Here is a 22138-nt window from a genome sequence, read left to right as displayed (position 1 = left end):
GACGCCCCTCATGTCCACAATTGAATACCAGCACGACCTAGAATAACAGTAACTCAAGAACGCACACTAACTCAAACCGACACTCACGAGAATAACCCAACATGCTATCGCCCGCACCTCTCAGTATCACACCCGCTCACTCTCATCAATAAGCTTATTTCCTCTCTTACTCACAAAGTATACAATGGCCGACTCGATACAACTAGTCCCATTGGTTAAACCCGACTTACACTGCGCGTTCTAACTCCCCCCCCCCTAGATTCTCATCAATTGTAAAAAAAAGAGAAAACTAATTAGCTAGACTAGGAGAGGATAGGATATAAATTAAGGAACTGATAAAATAAAGAGGCATTCAGTCTTAATCACAACTCAATCCGTAATCTATTATTTGTAAACCATGTTTTTATTAGATAAAATATTTTTTTTTACCATTGGATCTCGTTGTCACCCTTTTTCTAGGGGAGAGGAGCTTCCATTTTTATCTTGCGATGATTGAGGGTCACTTTGTTCGAGGCTCGTCTCGTCATCCATTGCCGCATCGGTGGTATCGATGTTGGTTCCCGTTTTTTCTTCGTTTTCCTTATAATTCGCAGTCTTGGGCTCGTTGTTAGTTGCTGTAGACGCGCCTTGTTGTAACAGATCGACTGAAAAGTTCGTATCGTTTCTATGAGAGGGCGCCACTAGAATCAAATCCATACCATTTTCAGTTAGTACCAACCTTCAAAAGATACGTGTATAAATTTGACAGCTGTCTGATTATTAGTTTGTGAGATATTGCATTTTGAGTGAAGCTACTTTTGTTATTGTGAAAAAAATGGAAAAAAAGGAATTTCGTGTGTTGATGAAACACTACTTTTTGATGAAAAAAAGTGCTGCCGATACCAAAAAATGGCTTGATGAGTGTTATCCAGCCTCAGCACCGGGCGAAGCAACAGTTCGTAAGTGGTTTGCAAAATTTCGTACTGGTCATATGAGCACCGGAGACAATGAACGCAGTGGACGTCCAAAAGAGGCTGTTACCGATGAAAACGTGAAAAAAATCCACACAATGATTTTCAATGACTGTAAAGTGAAGTTGATCGAGATAGCTGACACCCTAAAGATATCAAAGGAACGTGTTGGACATATTATTCACGAATATTTAGATATGAGAAAGCTTTGTGCAAAATGGGTGCCGCGTGAGCTCACAATCGATCAAAAACAACAACGAATTGATGATTCTGAGCAGTGTTTGGAGCTGTTATATCGAAATAAAACCGATTTTTTCGTCGATATATAACAATGGACGAAACATGGCTCCATTACTTCACTCCGGAGTCCAATCGACAGTCAGCTGAGTGGACTGCACGCGATGAACCGAACCCAAAGCGTGGAAAGACTCAACAATCAGCCAATAAGGTTATGGCGTCTGTATTTTGGGATTCGCATGGTATAATTTTCATCGACTACCTTGAAAAGGGAAGAACCATCAACAGTTACTATTATATAGCGTTATTAGAGCGTTTGAAGGACGAAATTTCAAAAAAACAGCCTCATTTGAAGAAGAAAAAAGTTTTGTTTCATCAAGAGCCCCGTGTCACAAGTCGATGAAAACCATGCTGAAATTGAACGAATTGGGCTTCGAATTGCTCCCTCATCCACCGTATTCTCCAGATTTGGCCCCCAGTGCTTTTTTCCTGTTCTCAGATCTCAAGAGAATGCTCGCTGGTAAAAAATTTAGAAGCAATGAAGAGGAAATCGCTGAAGCTGAGGCCTATTTTGAGGTAAAGGACAAATCGTACTACAAAAATGGTATCGAAAAGTTGGAAGATCGCTATAATCGCTGTATCGCCTCTGATGGCAATTATGTTGAATAATAAAAACGAATTTTGGCAAAAAATGCGTGTTTCTATTAAACGATACGAACTTTTCAGCCAAACTGTTAAAAAGGTCCTGCTAATCCTCAGTTGGATAAACGAAACGTATACTGAAGGCGTTCGAGCAAAAGAAGGAGGTTTCAGTTCGGGATGTGGCAAAAAAGTGGGCACTTCGAAGTCAAATGTTCTTCGTGCTAAAGAACGTTTGAATCTTCGAACCTATAAGAAGCAGAAACAACCAAAATGTAGTCCGGAACAAGAAGCATCGATCAGGCCGATGGTTCGAAAGCTGTACAATACGATTCTTACTGGAAATTTGAACTGCATAATCATGGACGACGAAACCTACGTGAAACTCGATTATAAATCCTTGCCGGGACCTCACTATTATACGGTGCGAGAAGGGCAAGTGTTAAACCAGCCCGAGACATCGATTGAAGTCGAAAAAATTGGTAAGAAAGCTATGGTCTGGCAAGCAATTTGTAGCTGCGGTAAGATTTCGAAACCCTTCATTACCACTGCTTTAATGAACAGCGAAATATACATCATGAAATGTTTACAAAAACGACTTCTACCCATGATTCGAAGCCACAAGGATCCTGTTGTTTTCTGGGCAGATCTTACTATTTGCCACTACTCGAAATCAACGGTAGAATGGTATACTACCAAAAATGTCACTTTCGTCCCAAAAGACATGAATCCACCAAATTGCCCACAACTTCGACCAATTGCGGAATTTTGGGCATTAACGAAGGTTTTGACTAGTGAAAATTGACCCCGAGGGTCAAGTGTCATCTACCATGTGTGTATGTATGTATGTGTATGTGTCAAATAGTCTCACTAGGTTTTCTCGGAGATGGCTGAACCGATTCCTGAATTTCATCCGGATCCGATTTCCGGTTCCGGAGTTATAGGGTAAAGTGTAAATATTGTACAACGTCACTTGAAGCGGTGAAACAAAAACCGTAAAAAAAATCTAAACTGGTCTCAAAACTATACAAATCGATAGCCATTATCAGTAAGCAGCTAAACAAACCGATTCCGGCTATCCTGGTTTCCGGTTTTCGATAAACGACGGGAGGTAATAGTCATATGCCCAAAAATGGATCTACCCACTTTTTTCAAAGATTTCAGAACCGATATTTCTAATCTTAGAATAAAATAATAGGTTTAATGGTCATACAAAAAAATAACTGCATACTTTCGGATACAACAAAAATTTACACCGTAGTTTAGAGTACGATTTCAAAATCGTATAAAATCTTTAACATTTGAATAAAAACTAGTAGAGTTTCTACGGCATGTTAGTTGATGGCCATACGAACCGACATCGATTATACCATTTCTCGGGTTCCGGTGCCAGAAATACCAACAATAGTGCAACTCAATTCTTTTGCTCGTGTTTCATTCTGAAGGTTAATACTATTTAATGCACAAACAATCCCTTGGTTTCTATCAAGAATTGAAGAGAAACATTGAAGAATGCAGTGATGGATCCATGTTTCATCCATTGTGGCATATTAACGAAAAAATTCCGATTTATTACTTGTAAATATTGCCAAACACTGTTCTGAAACATTAACACGTTGTTGCTTTTGTTAGGCTGTAGTAAATGAAAAAGTACAGTTTTGTTGGTCAAATATTCTTTCAAAATTGCAAGCACACTACCTTCTGATACCTTTAAGGCCTCAACTATTTCACGCAATTTCAATTTATGATAACGCAATTTCAATTTATGAATTTTTTTCATATTCTCTAGAGTAAACACTTTCACTGAACGACTAGAACGTTCACCATTATCGGTGTCTGCATGATCTCGTTTAAATTCAGTAGACCAACAAAATTGGTTCTTTTTGAAGGATCTGAGTCCGAATAACACTTTTGAAGCCATTGCTGAGCTAACACAGTATTTTTAATCAAAAAGCAATGAAAAATTACCACACGAAATTGTTTTGAAAATTACAAAAGTAGCTTCACTTAATTGGCTGTCACTTTTTTCTGACTGATAGAAATGTCATGAAATGCCCATAGTCTTTTTAAAGTTGATATAAACATCATACGAATTAAATTAAATATTATTTGCCTTTCTCATATAGAAATGTTATGCAATCACTGTGTAAACCGACTTTTGAACCGAGGCCCGGAGGGCTGAGTGTCATATACCATTCGACTCAGTTCGTCGAGTACGCAAAATGTATGTGTGTGTACGTGTGTGTGTAACGTTTTTTTGCACTAACTTTTCGCGGCTGAACCGATTTTCACAAACTTAGATTCAAATGAAAGCTCTTGTGGTCCCATACAAAATTCTTGAATATTATTATATGGATCCGACTTCCGGTTCCGGAGTTATGGGGTAAAATGTGCAAAAAAATGAAAATATGTGTTCTAGCTTTTCTCATAGATGGCGCGACCGATTTTCACAAACTTAGGTTCAAATGAAAGATCCTGTGGTCCCATGCGTAATTCCTGAATTTCATGTAATTCCTGAATTTCATGTAATCACTGAAAATGGGGAAAAACCTTAAAAAAAATTTTAAATCGATCTCAAATCTTTTCCAATTTGATAGTCTCTATCAGTAGACGGTCAAAAAAATCGATGTCGGTTATTCTTTTAAGAATCGAAGAAAAAATTTTTTTTCAGTATTATATATGATAGCATGATTGATATGAGAAAGTCATCATTACACCACTAGGTGGATTAAAACAGGTTTTTTTCTTTTTGAGTCACTTAAAATGTTTCTTGGGATCGCTTCTTTTAGGTTTGTTTGTCGATGTGATTTGCAAACTTCAGGAGGTCTTGTGAAATAGATGTCAGAGAACAATAATTTCAAAGCCCAATATGGCAAATTTCTATTTATCAATACACTTCAGAAGCTTTACAAAATGGTCATCTCCGAATCTAGACTTATATTAGGTAATCGAATCGAAATCGTTGGCAGCTTGAAACCCAAAACTTGAACAAATTCAGAACTTTGCGTCTTTTTTTTCAATCAAAACTGCTAATGCATTGATGAGTCGAAGGCAAAGCGTGAAAAATATGAAAATATTGTGCTTTCTGCACAAAACAATTACTTTGAAGCTTGAAAAAAACATTTGGGTTAGAACAATTCGCTAATCCCGTTTACCAATTTTTTTTAACAAAAATAATTTTTGTGGAAAATCCTAATGTAGAACTGCAATTTATTTTCCCCGCTGTTTCTAAACCCTCTGCTTGCACGATTGCATACGTCGAAGAGTTGACTTTTTCGCTTATAAAAACAGGATAGGCATAAACAGGAAAGCCATAATCATTATACTTTCATTACAAACACAGTGGAAACCATCGATCGGAAAACATTACCCAGAGAAGTCCCCTACTGTTATAGAAAAGTTCTCAATTGTTAGCCAAACGCAGAAATAAGGCGAGAAAACGATGTTGTCAATCTATCGTTTATCCAAACCAAACACGTGTTTGCACAAATAAATCGCTTGCAGATGGTCCGACAATTCAATTCTGCCGGAAGAATTATTCAACGTGTTAAACTTCATCAGTTCCAGCAATCCTTCCGCACTTAATTCCGCTTCATCCACTTTACAAGATTGTGCGACAAAACCAAGTTAGCTGTTTGGAAACGATTTCTGCCAAAAGTTTGTCGTCTTTTTTCCCTTTCGGCAAAAGTTTTCAGAGAACAGTGAAGAATAACCTGGCTGCGTTATCCAATTCAGTAGCGAATGATGATGCCACCGCCGCCGCCGCCACCTGTCGGCAGTATTCGTATTCCAGTGGGGGAAAAAGTCACGACAACCGGTAAACCACTCACGCTAGTAAGAAGTTTGATTGTTCAAATATTTACACCATCATCCTTCAGGTTGGGTTGCAGGGTAGTTCGGCGGCTGGGCTGTTAACCGTGTCAGGTAAAAATGGTCTTTGCTTGTCGTTACCCGAGCTGTCAGAAGGAATCCGGAGACACGGTGCTAAATATAACTGTGTTCATTTCCGTTTCGAGTTTTCTCCGGATCCGCTCCATTTCGTCGTCGGCTTCCAAAGTTTTTCTGATAATCCCTAGACGTAGAAATAATTATAATCTTGAACGACTTTATGCACTTCTATATCTGGCGGAGCAGTTCACGTCCGTTGTTTCAACACTTTCAACACAGAAAAGAGCGATTTGTGATCTTTAGAGTTAGAAGGAAATTTTATGTTGGCGAAGTGGTAAAGTTCTCGAAGGGATAGAAATTAGTTATTGTTGTTAAGAGTAGTTCTCAGTACAATTACTTGAGATTATTCAACTTAGAGATATCTTTTTTCGAAATCCAATGCGTTCTTCTTACAAACTCATAATAAGTTGTCTGTATTTGATGAAAAGGTGTATGAAATTCAGGTCAACAAAACAAATAATGAGAGATGCTTCCTATCGAAGGGGCAAACGTGGACAATTTTTTTCTCGGTATTCTGGATGGGACACACTTGCTGCGTATGTCTTTGAAGAAGCCTATTCCATCTTATGTGGTTTTAATTTAATTTTACTTAATTTATTTTTCCAGTATCTTTACATCGAAAACTAAACTGAAAGTCATAATCCACCAAGAATCTAATGAAACTCCATTTGTCAGGAGATATCGCAGAAAACTCTATCGCAAGTTGCCCGATATTTGCAATAGTAACTTTTTTCAAATGTTGTTGTTTTCATTTAAAAAAGTTAAAGTCAGTAAACGAAGATGACGATCGTTTTGATTCCGGATTAAAGTGACGAATCCACGTTTCATCCATTGTCACATATCGACGCAAAAATTCCGGTTTATTAAGTTTAAACATGGCCAAACACTGTTCAGAATCTTCAACACGTTCTCGTTTTTGGTCAACAGTGAGCAAACGCTGCACCCACTTTGAACAGAGCTTTCTCATAGTCAAAAGCTCGGGCATTATAAAGTCAACACGTTCTTTTGATATTTTTACGATGTCAGCTAAACCACGCAACTTCACTTTTCGATCATTCAAAACGATTTTGTGTGTTTTCTGGTGTTACGGCTAGAGATGGGCAAAACAGTTCATTTCAAAGAGCCGTTCAGTGATGCAAAGTTCTGTTGAAAGAACTAGTTCTCCAGAGCCGTTCGTTCGTTCTATTCATAGTTGGTTTGTTTGTTCAAAGACTAAACATGAGCTTACTTTTGTAAGCTTAAGGTCTGCGGACAGAGGGTCACGTGTTGAGTTTTAAATCGACCACGTGGCTCGCTCAATTCCCTTTGCGCATCGTATTTCTCTTGTACTCTCTCGTATATGAGCAAACTGTACCGGGTTGCCAGCATACATTTTATTATTGGACATTACATGGATTTCAATGAACGATGAAAAAATATTCAACTTTCACAAAGATTGAATGTCTGTGTGTTTGGCAGCCTTGTCGAGTCAATTTTATTTCTCTCTCCTTTTTCACAATGCTATCAGGAAACTAAAGCGAAAAAAATGGCGGATGCATTGAAACTGACTTTGTATCACAGAAAAATACAAGACTTATATATCTAAACTAAATTATCTAGACTTTGTCACGGTAGATTTATGATACAAGCCTTCAAAGCCGAGATATTCGATGAACAAGTAGAGGTATGCATTTCCGAGCGTTCCAATTTTCAGCAGTTGTCAGGTGGGTTTTTCTATATTCTGCACCGTTTCCAAGAAAGTTTAATTTTAAACGGGAAAATAGCAAAAAACCTACAACTTTACAGTACTGTCCTCAGCCCTTAAGCGAGAGAAAAAGGTCCCTCGAAGTAGAACTTAGATTTCGTGATGAAATTTTTTTTATTAGTTCCGTTCTTGAAAAAAGGTTTAGTGAGCTCAAAAAAACAAAAAAAAAAGATTCCTCGATTTGATCTGAGGAACTACCTTTCTCGAAAAAAGAACTATAACTCGTTCATTTTTTCAAAAGAACTAGTTCTTTTGAACCGTTCGCGAACGAATTGCCCATCTCTAGTTACGGCCTCAATTTTTCCCCATCAAGAAGCAGTTTAAACTTAAAACATGAAATTATTTTTGATCCATTGTTCTGAAAATAACAAAAGTAGCATCACTCTTAGCAAAATAACTCACAAACTAATAAATAGAATATCATGAAATTTTATCAGCTGTCTTTTAAAAGTTAGTATTAACTGGAAAAAGGGTAACTGCAATAAAACTAGCGCCATCTATGTGTTAGGCCCGGGACTTTTCAGCCCATGTGTTAATACGATGACAAGCCGAACTATTTGACCTGTCTCGAGGACTTTTAACTAATTTCGCAAACATATTCGCACCCTCTCATACTGCTACTAACGCACATGAGGGCACCAAACGTCACCATAGACACACGGAGTGACCTGAGATATGGACTTGTGAGCACTTGTTAGTTATCGCACCATGCAATGTTGCGATCTTGGCACCACAATATCCAATCGATCCTTCAAGGGAGCTCCTCAAATACGAATTTTAAACTAATCTACGCCGTACTCAATTCCGCTTTCACATCAAGCAACAGCGGAGTTTTCTTAAAGAGATTTAATTAGACAACAATCAGCAATTAATAAATCGATGGTTTTCTGCAATTTGTCGCGCCTTTAAGAAAGGTACAATTTTTATTTCACCATGTCTTATTTTGTAATACACCCAAACCTCCGTTTACGAACACTTTTTTTACGTTAGGGGAAAGTCTTATAAAGCGTCCCTGCTAGCCAAAATGCCCCCTTTCATTTCTTAAGCATTGAAGACTTTTCTGAACCAAAGTTTTATCACTAACACTATCTTTTCGTAGGATCTTTCTGCTATGCAAGTTTGGTGGTTGTCGTTTGCAGGAAAGTATGTAAATTCATTTGGCAGCTTTTCGATGTAAGGTTTTGCTTCGACTAAATAGATGTTTTATCCGCCATTTCTTTGACATCTCATTGACTATCTCAAAATAGTAACTTTATGGACATTTCAAGAAGCATAATGCATCATTGTTGTGGGATAAAATGTCTTTTGTTGTGTGTCATGCCACTGATTTGTTGTGAGACATATTTTACGGCTGCTGGGGCATTATGTCTGAGGCGAGCGAAAAAAACTAAGAATGTGGCCGTTTTGGAAAATGTGTTTATATCAATCAATCCTCATCTTTTCTATTGGAGTCATTGAAAATTATGTTCCTCATCCGTACTGCAATGAAATACTTACATTCTCGAGGAAAATATATCAATACACTTGGAAATATCTCAATGTTTCCTTAAGGGGGCATATTATAACACTTTACCCTACCTCTTTTTACGTAATTCTTTTTACGAACCAAATCCCAAATAAAGTAATCTTTTTTTACGAACCAATTCCCAAATAACGTAAACTTTTTTTACGAATATGGGTATTTTCGGAACGGGATTGATGAGTAGATGACGGAAAACGATGTTTGAAGTGGTTCGGAAATCCAAAATGGCGACTTCCGGTTTGTCGATATTCCTTAAAAACCTTTACAATGTGGGCATTTTCGGAACGGGATTGATGAGTAGATTACGGAAAACGATGTTTGAAGTGGTTCGGAAATCCAAGATTGCGACTTCCGGTTTGTCGATATTCCTTAAAAACCTTTACAATGTGGGTATTTTCGGAACGGGATTGATGAGTAGATGGCGGAAAACGATGTTTGAAGTGGTTCGGAAATCCAAGATGGCATCTTCCGGTTCTTTGATATTGCTTAAAAACATTTACAATATGGGTATTTTCGGGACGGGTTTGATGAGTATATACCGGGAAATTATGTTTGAAGGCGCTTCAAAAATCAAAGTGGTGAGTTCAGTTGTATCGGTATTCTTTGACGATCATTACGATACGATTATATATCGTTTAAAACAAAGTTATGCTTCTGACAAAGGTGTTTCCTGCTAATCATTATTGTTTGAATATTGTACTATATTTTCGATATGACCATAAAAAGTAGATGTTTGAACAGCTATAATAATTTTATATTGTTATAGTTATATTGTATGCTTTCAATATTTTATTGAACAACTGGAAGTCTCAATCTAATATTTGGAAGCAACCGCAAACATTAAAATTTGGTTTCAAATCAATGACCGTGTTCTCCAATTTTTTTATTTTCAGTGTTACACTTATAATTTCAGTTGTTTTAGTGTACGTGATAAAGTCGAAAAAAGTACTGTTACTCTCATCACGACACATTTGTTTTTATTTAAACTTGTCAAAATCTCATGTCAACTGGCCTGTCGGAATATGATTTAACATTTTGTAAGCCATTGAGAAAAAGGGATATTATTTGGCTCAAGTGGCAAGAGTCAGTTAGACAACCACATGACACAGAATTTCTAACACTTATGAGCAATTCCAGAAATAAATAGCAGATAAACTGGCAAGATCGACTTTCTCCGAATCGGATGAAACAATGTATACCTCTTCAGTATGGCAATTTCTTCTTCCTGATAAAGGAACCTTTTCGACTCAATATAAATTTTTAGAATGTCGAAATTTAAAACCGTAACTAACTAATCACTTCAAAAAACGTTTTCCGTCAACTGCTCATCAATTCCAATTCGAAAATACCCACATTGTAAGGGTTTTTAAGGTATATCGATAAACCGGATGTCGCCATATTGGATTTTGAACCAACCCCAAACATCATTTTCTTGCACCCACTTATCACATCCGTTCCGAAAATGGCCATGTAATTGGGGGTTTCCACATTCATTACACAAAACTTTTTATACGAAGTAATTTCCAAATAACGTAAACTTTTTTTACGAACCTAGTCCCAAAAAACGTAAACTTTTTTTACGAACTATCTCCATTTACGAACCCCCGTTTAGTTCGTAAATGGAGGTTTCGGTGTACAAACAATAGCCGCATGATACTAAGACACAAAATGTCAATATCTGGTGATGCAAACCTTTGATTCCGTCAAGCTTCAAAGTCAACTGCCTAAATTTGAGGAGCTCTAAAAATAAATACTGACAACACCCGGTGGAAATAAATCAAAAGCAGCTGTCAATTTTTCACCTCTGACTGACAGAAAGAATATCGTCGATGGCTTCCCCAAACTCACGCCCCAAAGTCCGTCGCCGCAGCATGTTCGAACAGTTCAATGGGGTAGGCAAAATTGTTCGGATTTACTTGGTGAAGAAATTTGCCTCCACTGAGAGCGTTTTTGGGGGTTCGCGTCACGTAATTGACACGCGATAGAAATGATTGAAAATTTTGCGTTGGCTGCATTTCATCGTGGTGAAATGTGAAAATTGAAATCGATGAAATTGGTTGTCTCTCTCACCCGTCTCGAGGACCGTCGTGGGACGCGATGGATTCGTTCGTCATTTTCCGCTGTGGAATTTTCCTAAAACGGTACGAGACACTTTTTGGAAATTAAATTTATCATATTAAACTAGTGTTGCGATGTCACATGTTGTAATGCTGAAAGCACTTGTATCAAACAGCGCAACTGTCCCCATTGAAAGGTAATTGAGCAAGTTAGTGGGCTGCCAAACATGATGGAAAGTGTAATTATACGGAAATTTTCTCCCCCAAACCATAGCAGTAATGAGTCTCGAAAATGGTCACCAGCTACAAATGAGAGAACTTTACGAAAGTGCTTCAGTATAAGCACCCCTCGGGTCTATGACTTCCGGGCTGACGCTCATGCTGAACAATGCTTCTGCTACCGCTGAAGGCACGTACCGAGTGGTAAAATTAATTTCGGTGCACCAACTTCCTCCGCTCGCTCGCTCGCTCGATGGTCGTCCTGTGCCGAAGTCGCCGTACCGAATATAGTCTGACCTGATGGATGTAGATTTCTCGAAGCTTACTGCCGGGCATGGTTTACAAACACACATACACCCCCCACACTTCGTGGGAAGAAGGACAACATAACGACTGAACATTTTCGGTAAACATTTTTTACCAGAAGAAACGGAGAGACAGTGAAGTGACAGTGTTTGTTCATGAGATTCTTTGAGCCTCGAGGAGATTTGGCTGTGGTTGGCTTTGAAGTTTGTCCGGTGGTCATGGGGATCTGTTTTGTTGACAGAATGCAGGGGACGAGATAGAAGTTATTAAATGGTACTTTAATGAATAATTTTTTATCCTGTAAAGCATAACTTTTGCTTGGTGTGCCAGGACGTCGATAATGATTGACAACAGAATACGGTTTGGGTAGAGCTTGAAAGCCAGTGTCAGATTGAGTCAATGTCGGTAGAAAATTGAAATTTGCATGCCATGAAATTAGAAAACACACAACGCTCTGTGGCAAGTTTTAAGAGAAGTTTAATTGAGTCGGATTAAAAAAAAACAAAGAGCAGGCCACGCCACAAAACCGCAATCTTGTTGTGAAATTTTCACCTTGTCTCTGCTGTCTATTTTCAGCGCAAGGAAAATACGTTTTTACGATGTGACTAATGCCCAGATTCGAGCATGGACCAAATAAATAATTCATCGTTTCTAGTATGAATATTTAATCAAGCATTTGAAATCGTTTTCGTGTATATTTCATACAGTCAACAGCGTGATTGTTATTCCATCCTATTTACATGAATGTTACCATTGGGACTGCTTGCATCCGTGTCATCATATCGAGTCTAGCCCGATTAGAACTTTGTGACATAACTGAATCGAAAATTTTTTAGCTAAGCGCAAAGGCTCACTAGGTCAGTTTTGTACCACAATTCAACACTAAACTGCGTACCGCTTTTCAATCGGGAAACAATTTACCATGATTTATGTTTAATAGAATCATATTCCAAAATCGATTCTATGGTGGTTATATATCTCTACCATTATGTTACCGAAAGTCTGCCAAATGACATACGGTCACATTTCGGTCATCTTTCATTTTCCCATGAAAATGGTGCAATTTTGCAAATTCGTGCTAAACGTAGAAGAGTTTTGGAAAAAAAAGTGTATGATATTGCCACTTCCGGCAGCATTAGACGATGCTCGAAAGGGAGACACGTTATGGTTTAGAGGATAAGATTCGGGTCTTACCCGTTCAGTAGTGTTGCACGTTGGTGACGGTTACCCGGCATTTGTCCGGTATGGCGAGGATCAGTGGCGAAACCTGTCGAAACTGAAAGTCACGTTTCGCAACGGAATGGTCGCTTTGGCTAGACGGTGAAATATTACTCAGCCGCAACGAGGCTCCATTTAGAAAAGACCGAGTTGCAGTTTAAGGATTTTGCGACTCAAGTGTCAAGTAGTATAGCTGAAAGTGATGAGTCTTCCCAGAAGCACTGCAACCTTCATCGACAGCAGCTTTTGCTACAATGTACAATTAGCGTTTAAATTTGTGTTCCCGAAAAGTATGTCTTTAAATCACCTATGGTCTCAAAGTACAACAAAAAAAAAACATTCAGAAACTTTTTATATTTTATAGCAGTTCTGAAACAGCACGGGTTTGAACTTTTTTTTCGATTTTGGTTTCCGATTGCAGAAAGTTCACGTATTTCTGTGGGTGCAAGTTTCGTTTCGATACGTGCCGTATTGAAATAGCTGAAGGACGAAGAAAACGAAATTGATTCTGTACAACTACTCGAAGCACATTTGGATCGATAGTCGAACTGGAGAAAGGGAAAGAAAAATTCAGCATTCTCGGATCGGAATACTGCCAAAAATACGGCAGTAGGTTGTATGCATGCCCGCCGAGAGCTATGGGATCGGACTTCTTCAGGGGAGGCCGAAAATTCGAAGATTTAAAATTGTTTTTCTCTATTCATAATAAAAAAATATTGAAAATAAAAATACTTTTGGAATGTGAATTATTTTGATGTATTGGAAAATCTTCTAATTCATTGATATTCGCATGTGACCGGGATGGACGTCGGAACCAATGTCAGAATGGGTTTTGGATTGGTTGATGTCAGTACAGAATCAAAAGTCTCTGAAATCGAAACAAAATCTTTATTTTCAGCGACCGTAGTTGCAGTAAGGGGTGATATTATTAGTAAATTCAGGTTTTGCACCGATATGTGTTTCCGAAAACTGAGGGTAAAAAGCAAAGTCCCTTCCCTTCTTTGCAATTTGGCCTTCTGTTTCAACAGACTTCGCAGCCGATTCAGAGTGTACAGAACCATTGCATGGCTGGTGCTACGATTTCTCTGACACTGAGAGCCTTCCCAGGTCGGGGCTCGAACATAAAGCTTGCTTCATTTTGAATTGGAACAAGCTTTTGCTCATATTGTGGCGCTCCTGGTGGACGGATTTGGAAGTTCTTGGCACCCACGTGTCGGGAATTTTGTCAGCTTCACGTAAGATTTTTGACATTCTGCAAATCGACTGTACTTTGTAAACAATCAACATGAAAGCCAAAAGAAGGGAAAAAATTGTGCACAGTTATTTGGAAAATCCATTGTGGTCTGCATCTAGGCTGGCTAAACAGCTGAAATTGCTCAGAAATACCGTATGGCGCGTTATCAAACGGTATAAGGAAACATTGACGACGATTCGGAAGCCTCAAGCCAATCGTCGGAGTGGAACTGTTGACCGGAAACTGCGTGGTAAGATTTTGAAGACGATTAAGAGGAATCCTAATCAGTCGGACCGTGATTTGGCCAGAAAATTCGGTGCTGCCCATAGTACCGTGAGGAGAACTCGACTCCGGGAATCAAGTCGTATCGAGCTAGCAAACAGCCAAATCGGACCATAAAACAGAATAGTGTGGTCAAAATTCCTGCTCGGAAACTCGGACGATAAAACCTATGTCAAGGCTGACTTCGGGCAAATCCCAGGTCAAAAATTCTACTTGACAACGGCTCGGGGGGATGCTCCAGCCAAATTTAAATTTGTTTTTACCGACAAAGTTACAAAAATATTTATGATTTGGCAGGGCATTTGCAACTGAGGCAAAAAAACGAAAGTTTTCGTTACAAATAAGACAATGACATCGGAAGTATACCAAAAAGAGTGTATCCAAAAACGAATTTTGCCGTTCATTCGATCCCACGATCATCCCGTAATGTTTTGGCCAGATTTTACAAGCTGTCATAATAGCAAAGTCGTTCAAGAATGGTATGCAGAGAAAGGGGTCCAGTTTGTTCCGAAAAACCTTAACCCACCAACTGCCCCCAGCTCGGCCATATTGATAAATACTTGGCAATCATGAAGAGGAGACTCAAGGCAATGGGAAAGGTTGTCAAAGACATCAATCAGATGACGACCTGGTGGAATAAGATAGCGAAAACGATGGACGAAGAATGTGTGCGCCGCCCAATGAGCCGTGTTACAGGCAAAATTCGAGAATTCCTTCGAAACCGTGACGAATAATTTTATCCGTTTTTTTTTCTCTTAAAAGTATGAAGAAAACGCTACATTTGTATAAAAAAAAAGATCTTGAATCCAATAATAAATAACTTAAATACAGGCAATTGTCCTTGTTCCAATTCTATCTGAAGCAAGCTTTACGACAAAAGGCTTGTAAAGCCTGTGCTCTATGCATTGAACCGCCAGCCCGGGAAACTGAAAATTTGACAAGAAATTTGCAGTTACGTCATTTGAATAATAGCTGTTGGGTTTTATTGTTTGCAACAGGGGACTTAGATTATAAATACTGTCCCAGAAAGTATGGACGCAACCAAAAACCGCTGCCATTTCGCAATGGTTCAGAATTTGTCCATTTTTATGGCTGCGTGCTGTTGTTTACACTCTTCTCTAACCACTTGTGCAGTTGTTTATTCGTTTTCATTACTTTGTTTCGAAATACGTGGACTTTCAGCAGAGGATAAACCGAAAACGGGTCGAAAAAAGGTCCTGCTAACCCTCAGTTGGATAAACGTATACTGAAGGCGTCCGAGCAAAAGAAGGAGGTTTCAGTTCGGGATGTGGACAAAAAAGTGGACACTTCGAAGTCAAATGTTCTTCGTGCTAAAGAACGTTTGAATCTTCGAACCTATAAGAAGCAGAAACAACCAAAACGTAGTCCGAAACAAGAAGCATCGATCAGGCCGAGGGTTCGAATGCTGTAGAATACGATTCTTGCTGGAAATTTGAACTGCATAATCATGGACGACGAAACCTACGTGAAACTCTATTACAAATCCTTGCCGGGACCACAATATTATACGGTGCGAGAAGGGCGAGTGTTAAACCAGTCCGAGACATCGTTTGAAGTCGACAAATTGGGTAAGAAAGCTATGGTCTGGCAAGCAATTTGTAGCTGCGGTAAGATTTCGAAATCTTTCATCACCACTGCTTCAATGAACAGCGAAATATACACCAAGGAATGTTTACAAAAACGACTTCTACCCATGATTCGAAGCCACAAGGATCCTGTTGTCTTCTGGCCAGATCTTGCTTCTTGCCACTGCTCGAAATCAACGGTAGAATGGTATACTACCAAAAATATCACTTTCGCCCCAAAAGACATGAATCCACCAAATTGCCCACAACTTCGACCAATTGAGGAATTTTGTGCATAAAGGAAGGCACATCTTAGGAAACATGTCTCGGCAGCCGAAACCATTGAACAGTTCGAAAAAGATTGGAAAAAAGTGTTGAAACTTGTCGCCAAGAAGTCTGTACGGAATTTAATGAGGAACGTTCGCAAGAAGGTGCGCCAGCTAGTCTACAATGGCTAAGTAGCAAATGTTGAGAATAATATTCTGTTGTTATAGTCTAATATTATCAGTATATCGAATAAAATTTGAATATCTCACACTTGTGAATTATTTACAGCGAAATCATACTTTCTGGGACAGTCTTAAACCTTTCATTTGAGCATAGGTTTTTGAAAATCAAATAAATCATTTCTGAGAAAATCGAGTGAGTTTCATTTAAGAGTTTTTGACCACTATTTTCGGAACTGTGAACTGGGAACCGGCAGGAACGAAGTCGATTCGCGTGTGACCTAATATGTTCCGGTTTCAAGATGCTCTAATGCATCACTAAACTCACTGCCTTCGCGAGTGAACTTTTTAACAATATCCGATCTTAGTTCACAGTTCTTATTCGTGAAAATTGAAGGAAAATTTGAAATACTATCGCGCAACGACAAAATATTTGCTTCATAGTAGTAACAATTTAATCCACTAAACAAAGGTCAACAGATTTCACGCGCGTTTTGATTGTTTGTTATTTCCATTTAATTTGTTTTTGTGTTGATCTGGGCAGTCAGCTGCCTTATCTCTGTTATTAACATTGTAATATTAACGGATCTTCGTCATAGTTGAATTTAGTCATTCGATTTATAATCGAGAAACACAAGTAATAACATGGAATAAAAAATATAAAATAAAAATTTTACTCACAATCTAGTCGGAAATCGATAAGTTGAATGAAGTTTAAGGAAGAGATAACTTAGTAAAATAGAGTATTCAGATGCGGAACGTTAAAAAAATCTGATAACTGAAGAGAAAAAAAAACTCCTACAATTGTCGCCTTTTACGACATGGAAGTAGGAACCTACTGGATCTATTCTTGATTAATTTTTTTTCGCCGGATTCCACACGGCATCTAGGCTGGTACTGTCCGGAGAAAGATAATAGATACTATCAATCTTCTAGTGGACCCCAGCCCTTACATTCCAAAAAAAAGCTATCTCTAAACAAAAAGTAGCTGTCATTTTCAGATTCGATTTAATAACTTAAATAACTTAGCATGCTGCGAACGGAGCAAAGACAATGATGTTTTCTTCTTCCGTATCAACACGTTCCGATGCGTATCAGTTTTGCATCGTCATTTTATATGACGGTTTGAATGTTTTGAAACCCATTGCCACATAATGTCGAAACCGAAAGTCGGATCTGGATGAAATTACACAGTATCTTTTAAGACAATGAAAACTTCAATCATGATTTGTGAAAATCGGTTGCTGAGAAATCGAAGTGAGTTCCGTCCGCGAAAACTGGGCACTTGTAGTCCCAAAGTAGGTTTATATATCCACTAACTAACAATATCTGCCAAACAGATGAATTTACCAGTAAGATTTATAAAAATTTGCACCTCGTTTCGCCATCACTTGTGATACAACACTCATGAAATTGTAAATTTTTCACTTATTACGCTGTATTTCCGGAACCGGAAGTCGGATCTGGATCAAGTTTTCGGGAACTTTTTAAAGAATTTCAAGACTTTTTTTTTTTGAATATCAGCTGAGAAATTTCCGAGAAAATTGAGTGCGCATTTTCTCATAGATTTGCATATATCACGATAGGATAAAGATGAAATTTAATAGTAATTTATGGGACCATTTCATTCGAATCTGAGTTTGTGTAAATCGAGTCAGCCATCGCTTGGACAATTGAGTGACATTATTTGTCACATACACACAGACATACACACATACACAAACGCGCATATATACAGACATTTTGTGATCTCGATGAACTGAGTCGAATGGTATATGACACTCGACCCTCCGGGCCACCGTTCAAAATCTGATTTTCACAGTGATTGCATAGCCTTTCTATATAAGAAAGGCAAAAATTATTTTGTTAGGTTGAAGAATTTGAAAGTCTCTCTGTTCAATGATATTCCCATGACCACATTTTTTTAAGGAACTTCTTATGTATAGGTTCATAATATTGCAGTCACTCCGGACCCGAATTTTCTTTCGACGGTCCGGGGTTGTTCAAGTAATAATGAAGTATTGGAAGAGAAATTGATCATTTAAACGACTAGCTAAAATTAAATGAGACCTTCGATAGTGTTTCTCGGCGGTGTAATAACTAAGTTTTATTTTAACTGCTCAATTGAAAAAATATCATTTGAAGCAAAATTTCTCAAAGTATCTTAAAAGACAACTCAAAATCTTTCAACTTTAGCCGAAATGACATAAATTTGAAAAAGTTTCAGTTGAATTTCATAAGCTTTTCATCATTTTCTGTATTGCTTGCACGTTGCTGTTCCGTATGATGGTGGTGTGAGAAAAACACGGTGGGCTCGGTGGCGTTATATCGTGTGCAAAAATTATATATAAAATAATGTCACGAATTTTTGTAACATTGGCTTTGATGTTGAAATAATGAGTTGAGTGCAATAAAATGGGTATTATAAGAAATGGTTCATTTTCTAAAATAACTGACGTTTATAATGCATGTAATGTCCAAGTAAGTTTAGCTCAATGTATTGATAACATACTAAACAGGCTACTGAATGAAATAAATACAAGCCAGGTATTATCGTTCATTTAGAACATTGAAACATATAATATCATATAACCTGGTACCAGAATCACAATTCAAAAGTAAATACGTTTATGGAAAATGTACTTATTTGGTACATTTCGTTCTCTAGTGAATGTGCAATAATTCCTTATTTCAATAGTTTTTCAATCGATAATGAAATTCGACTGCGCTGTCTCATGCGATGAATTACTATTTGATACTGGCGAAGATACCGAAAATACTTTAATATTTTCTTGTTTTCAATCGTTCTTTAGAAGGAGCTTGCTACTAAACGCAGGCATACACATTGTTCGCATGTTAGTGAATACATATGTTAGTTAATTAGTTAAATATAAATACTAATGGTTCGTAGTGCTAGTGTAAAACTAATCAATAACAATAAAGATTGAATTAGGAAATATTCACAAATCCATTACGAGTCAAACCAATAACAGTATCTTTTTACGAGCATTCAAAACGTGTGGTAAGCCCACTGCGCTCGATCACTGGAAATATTCCTGGTTTCGATGTGTCGGGTTTGCCTGTTATGCTTTGTGCGACGATTCGTCCAACTCAAGCGGCTAAAATTTTGCGCGCATTTTCTAGTATTACATTTCACCTTAAGTGAATCCAGTGCATTGATCGATCACATGATTTCCAAAATCGTCTCATGTCTACCTCGGTAACCAGTTAGGACCAATAATAGCAGTACAATAGCCCTTTACGAGCACCAAAAAAATTTATAGTCATTTGTCTGCAATCTGAAAGCTCATCTGTTGTAAATCAATCAGAATTCAGAATTCAAATTTCTCACCTGCCATAAATAAGCATTTTCTATGAATAGTCGTACATTTTGCTAAAGTCGGCTCTAATTCAGCCTTAAGAGCGATTGAAGTACCAATTAGCGATTATTTCCTGTCATAGTGTGGCATTTGTATGTGCTTATTTGTTATCTGGATAGTTGTGTACTTTCTATGTCATAGGATCAGAAAAGTTTCTGGTGTCTTTTCCTTACAGATTACTTTAGATAACTAAGAATCAAATATATGCAAATACAACTCAAGATCTTTAAAACAGCCGTAGTTTTTATTTTGTAACACGTAATTTGGCAAGACCGAGAGATAATTCGTCCTATTTTTCATTTCCAATTACAGCAAGAGCAGAACCACCGACTGCAAAAGGAAAAGGCCGAACAGCTGAACTACTTAACCAGTCAGTTGCTGCTGCTGGAATCGCGGATTATGCGTAAACAGAAGCAAGTTTCCGGTGTTCTGTACCAGAGGGAACTGACCATCTACCGACAGCAGAAGATTATCGAGACGCTCTCGAGTCGCCTGATTGACCACGGCATTATCGATGTGGTTATGGATCCGGTCATCAGCCTGAACACCAGCAACAACAATAGTAACGATTTCGACTCGCTGAACGATTCCGATTCTGCCGTGGTGCTCGAAGACGTGGACTCGGACTGTAACAGTTCGATCTATTTCGGTGGTGGTGGTGGCAGTTTGAAGTCCCGCTGTGGAGGAAACAAGCTGAACAACGACGTGACAATCGTTCGGTCAATTTCGGATGCTATCGAAACGACAAATTTGAAGTATAATAATACAAGGCGGTCGAATTGTTTCCTACGACGCCCGGAAGTCTTGGAGACTGTATATAGCGTGGAAGAGGATCCGGAACCGCAGGGTGCTGGCGGAGGAGGCTGTGGTGGTTCGGGAGCAAATAAACCCGATGCTGTGACTGAAAAACGTGACAAATTTAAAAATCGTACCGAGAAATGTATCTCGTCAGATCAGTCGGACGACGCGAAGGAAAACCAAAGTACAACTACGAAAATCACCAGTACTACCATGACCACCGTAATTATAACCAAAACCAGTTGCGATGGCGATTCCGGAGGGTACGAGACTCCACCGGGCAATGGTTACAAGGCGGGAGCGGTGACAAACTACAATCGTGTGATGTCCAACCACCGTTCGGTAACCAAACCGAAAGATGTCAAATATAAACGAATCAACAAGGCCAAATCGAAAAGTCTCGAGGAGTTGCGAGGCCGCCTGCGGCACTGGGTCGAGCGGGGTAGCTGCAATATGAACATGAATCTAGATGGAACCATGGCTCATTTGGATCCTTGTCAGTTGCAGCTGCAGCAGTCGCAGCAAAATCTAGCACAGAGCTATGCGTGACCTGAGCCAAAGCCCCACGTGCGGGGGAGCATTTAATGGTTAATATTTATTACGTAATGCGAACTGAATCGCAATCGCAAACAAAGTCCGTTTTGTTCTCGGCGATCAGCAGCAGCAGCAGATCGATCGCTGGAGTGTGGTTTGAATTTGAAACATGAAGAGGCAGCTTCGGCCCCAAAAAATTGCAAACTAATTTACATTAGTGTCGAGTCCTAAATGTCTGCTTGAATTGTACATAGAAGCGTGATGTTTTTAGATTTATTTATTTTCTTGTAAACCGAATCCGGTAATCCATGCAATTATTCAAAGAAGAAACAATCAATTTTTTTCTATCGTATCATTAAAAATATCAGAGATTCTGACTGAGTCAGGTTACCTACAAACAAAGCAAAATGTCAGCATATGTCGCATACTAATATACTAACAATGCAATGCACTGAACATTACAATCGTTAGATTTGTGAGAAATAAAGCAAAGATGTAGCTTTTGTACTATGCACGAAATTTAGAATATATACATAGATACAATATGAAGAAAAAAACTACAGATAAACTAACTAAGATGACTGCTTTTTAGAACGCAGCTCAAGTGATCTTTCTATCCAAAGTGTGTTTCAATGAGAGAGAGAGAAAAAAAAGAAAAAAAAAACAATCAAATCTGATCAGAGTGAGTTCATGTAATGAAGCGAGATCAATCGATTTAAGTCTAGCACAAAATTGCAGCAGTAAAACAAAAACACGTTAGTCTGTAAAATTGTATCCGCATCAGCAGCCAGCAGTGCAACCCTGTACATATATTCAATTCGAACAAGAATTTGAAGCTATAAGTCCGCGGTCCTCATACAAGCGAGGAAAATATTATGAACTTGAATTAATTATTAGCTTAAGTACGAGACGGAGAACGGGCAAAAGTTCTTTTGCAACTAAATAGCAACCGGCAGAGGCAGCAAAACAACCATCTTGTGTATAACAAGTTTTGAATGCTTATCAAAAATAAAGAAAAAAAAAACTTTCTGTACTATA

At 38.4% G+C, this 22138-nt stretch overlaps 1 protein-coding gene across 1 annotated transcript in view; it reads left to right on the top strand.

The window, feature by feature from the left end:
• The window catches only part of LOC131430662 (uncharacterized), a 301476-nt gene extending 279338 nt beyond the window's left edge, over positions 1-22138 (top strand). Inside the window, exon 7 of the mRNA XM_058595807.1 lies at positions 20081-22138. Coding sequence (XP_058451790.1) covers positions 20081-21115 — 1035 coding nt within the window. The 3' untranslated portion in view covers positions 21116-22138. The remainder of the gene's footprint in view (positions 1-20080) is intronic.

The sequence above is a fragment of the Malaya genurostris genome, chromosome 2 (assembly GCF_030247185.1).
Source record: "Malaya genurostris strain Urasoe2022 chromosome 2, Malgen_1.1, whole genome shotgun sequence".
Lineage (NCBI taxonomy): Eukaryota > Metazoa > Arthropoda > Insecta > Diptera > Culicidae > Malaya > Malaya genurostris.
The sequence above is the reverse complement of the archived record's forward strand: the minus strand, read 5'-3'. Positions and strand labels throughout refer to the sequence as shown.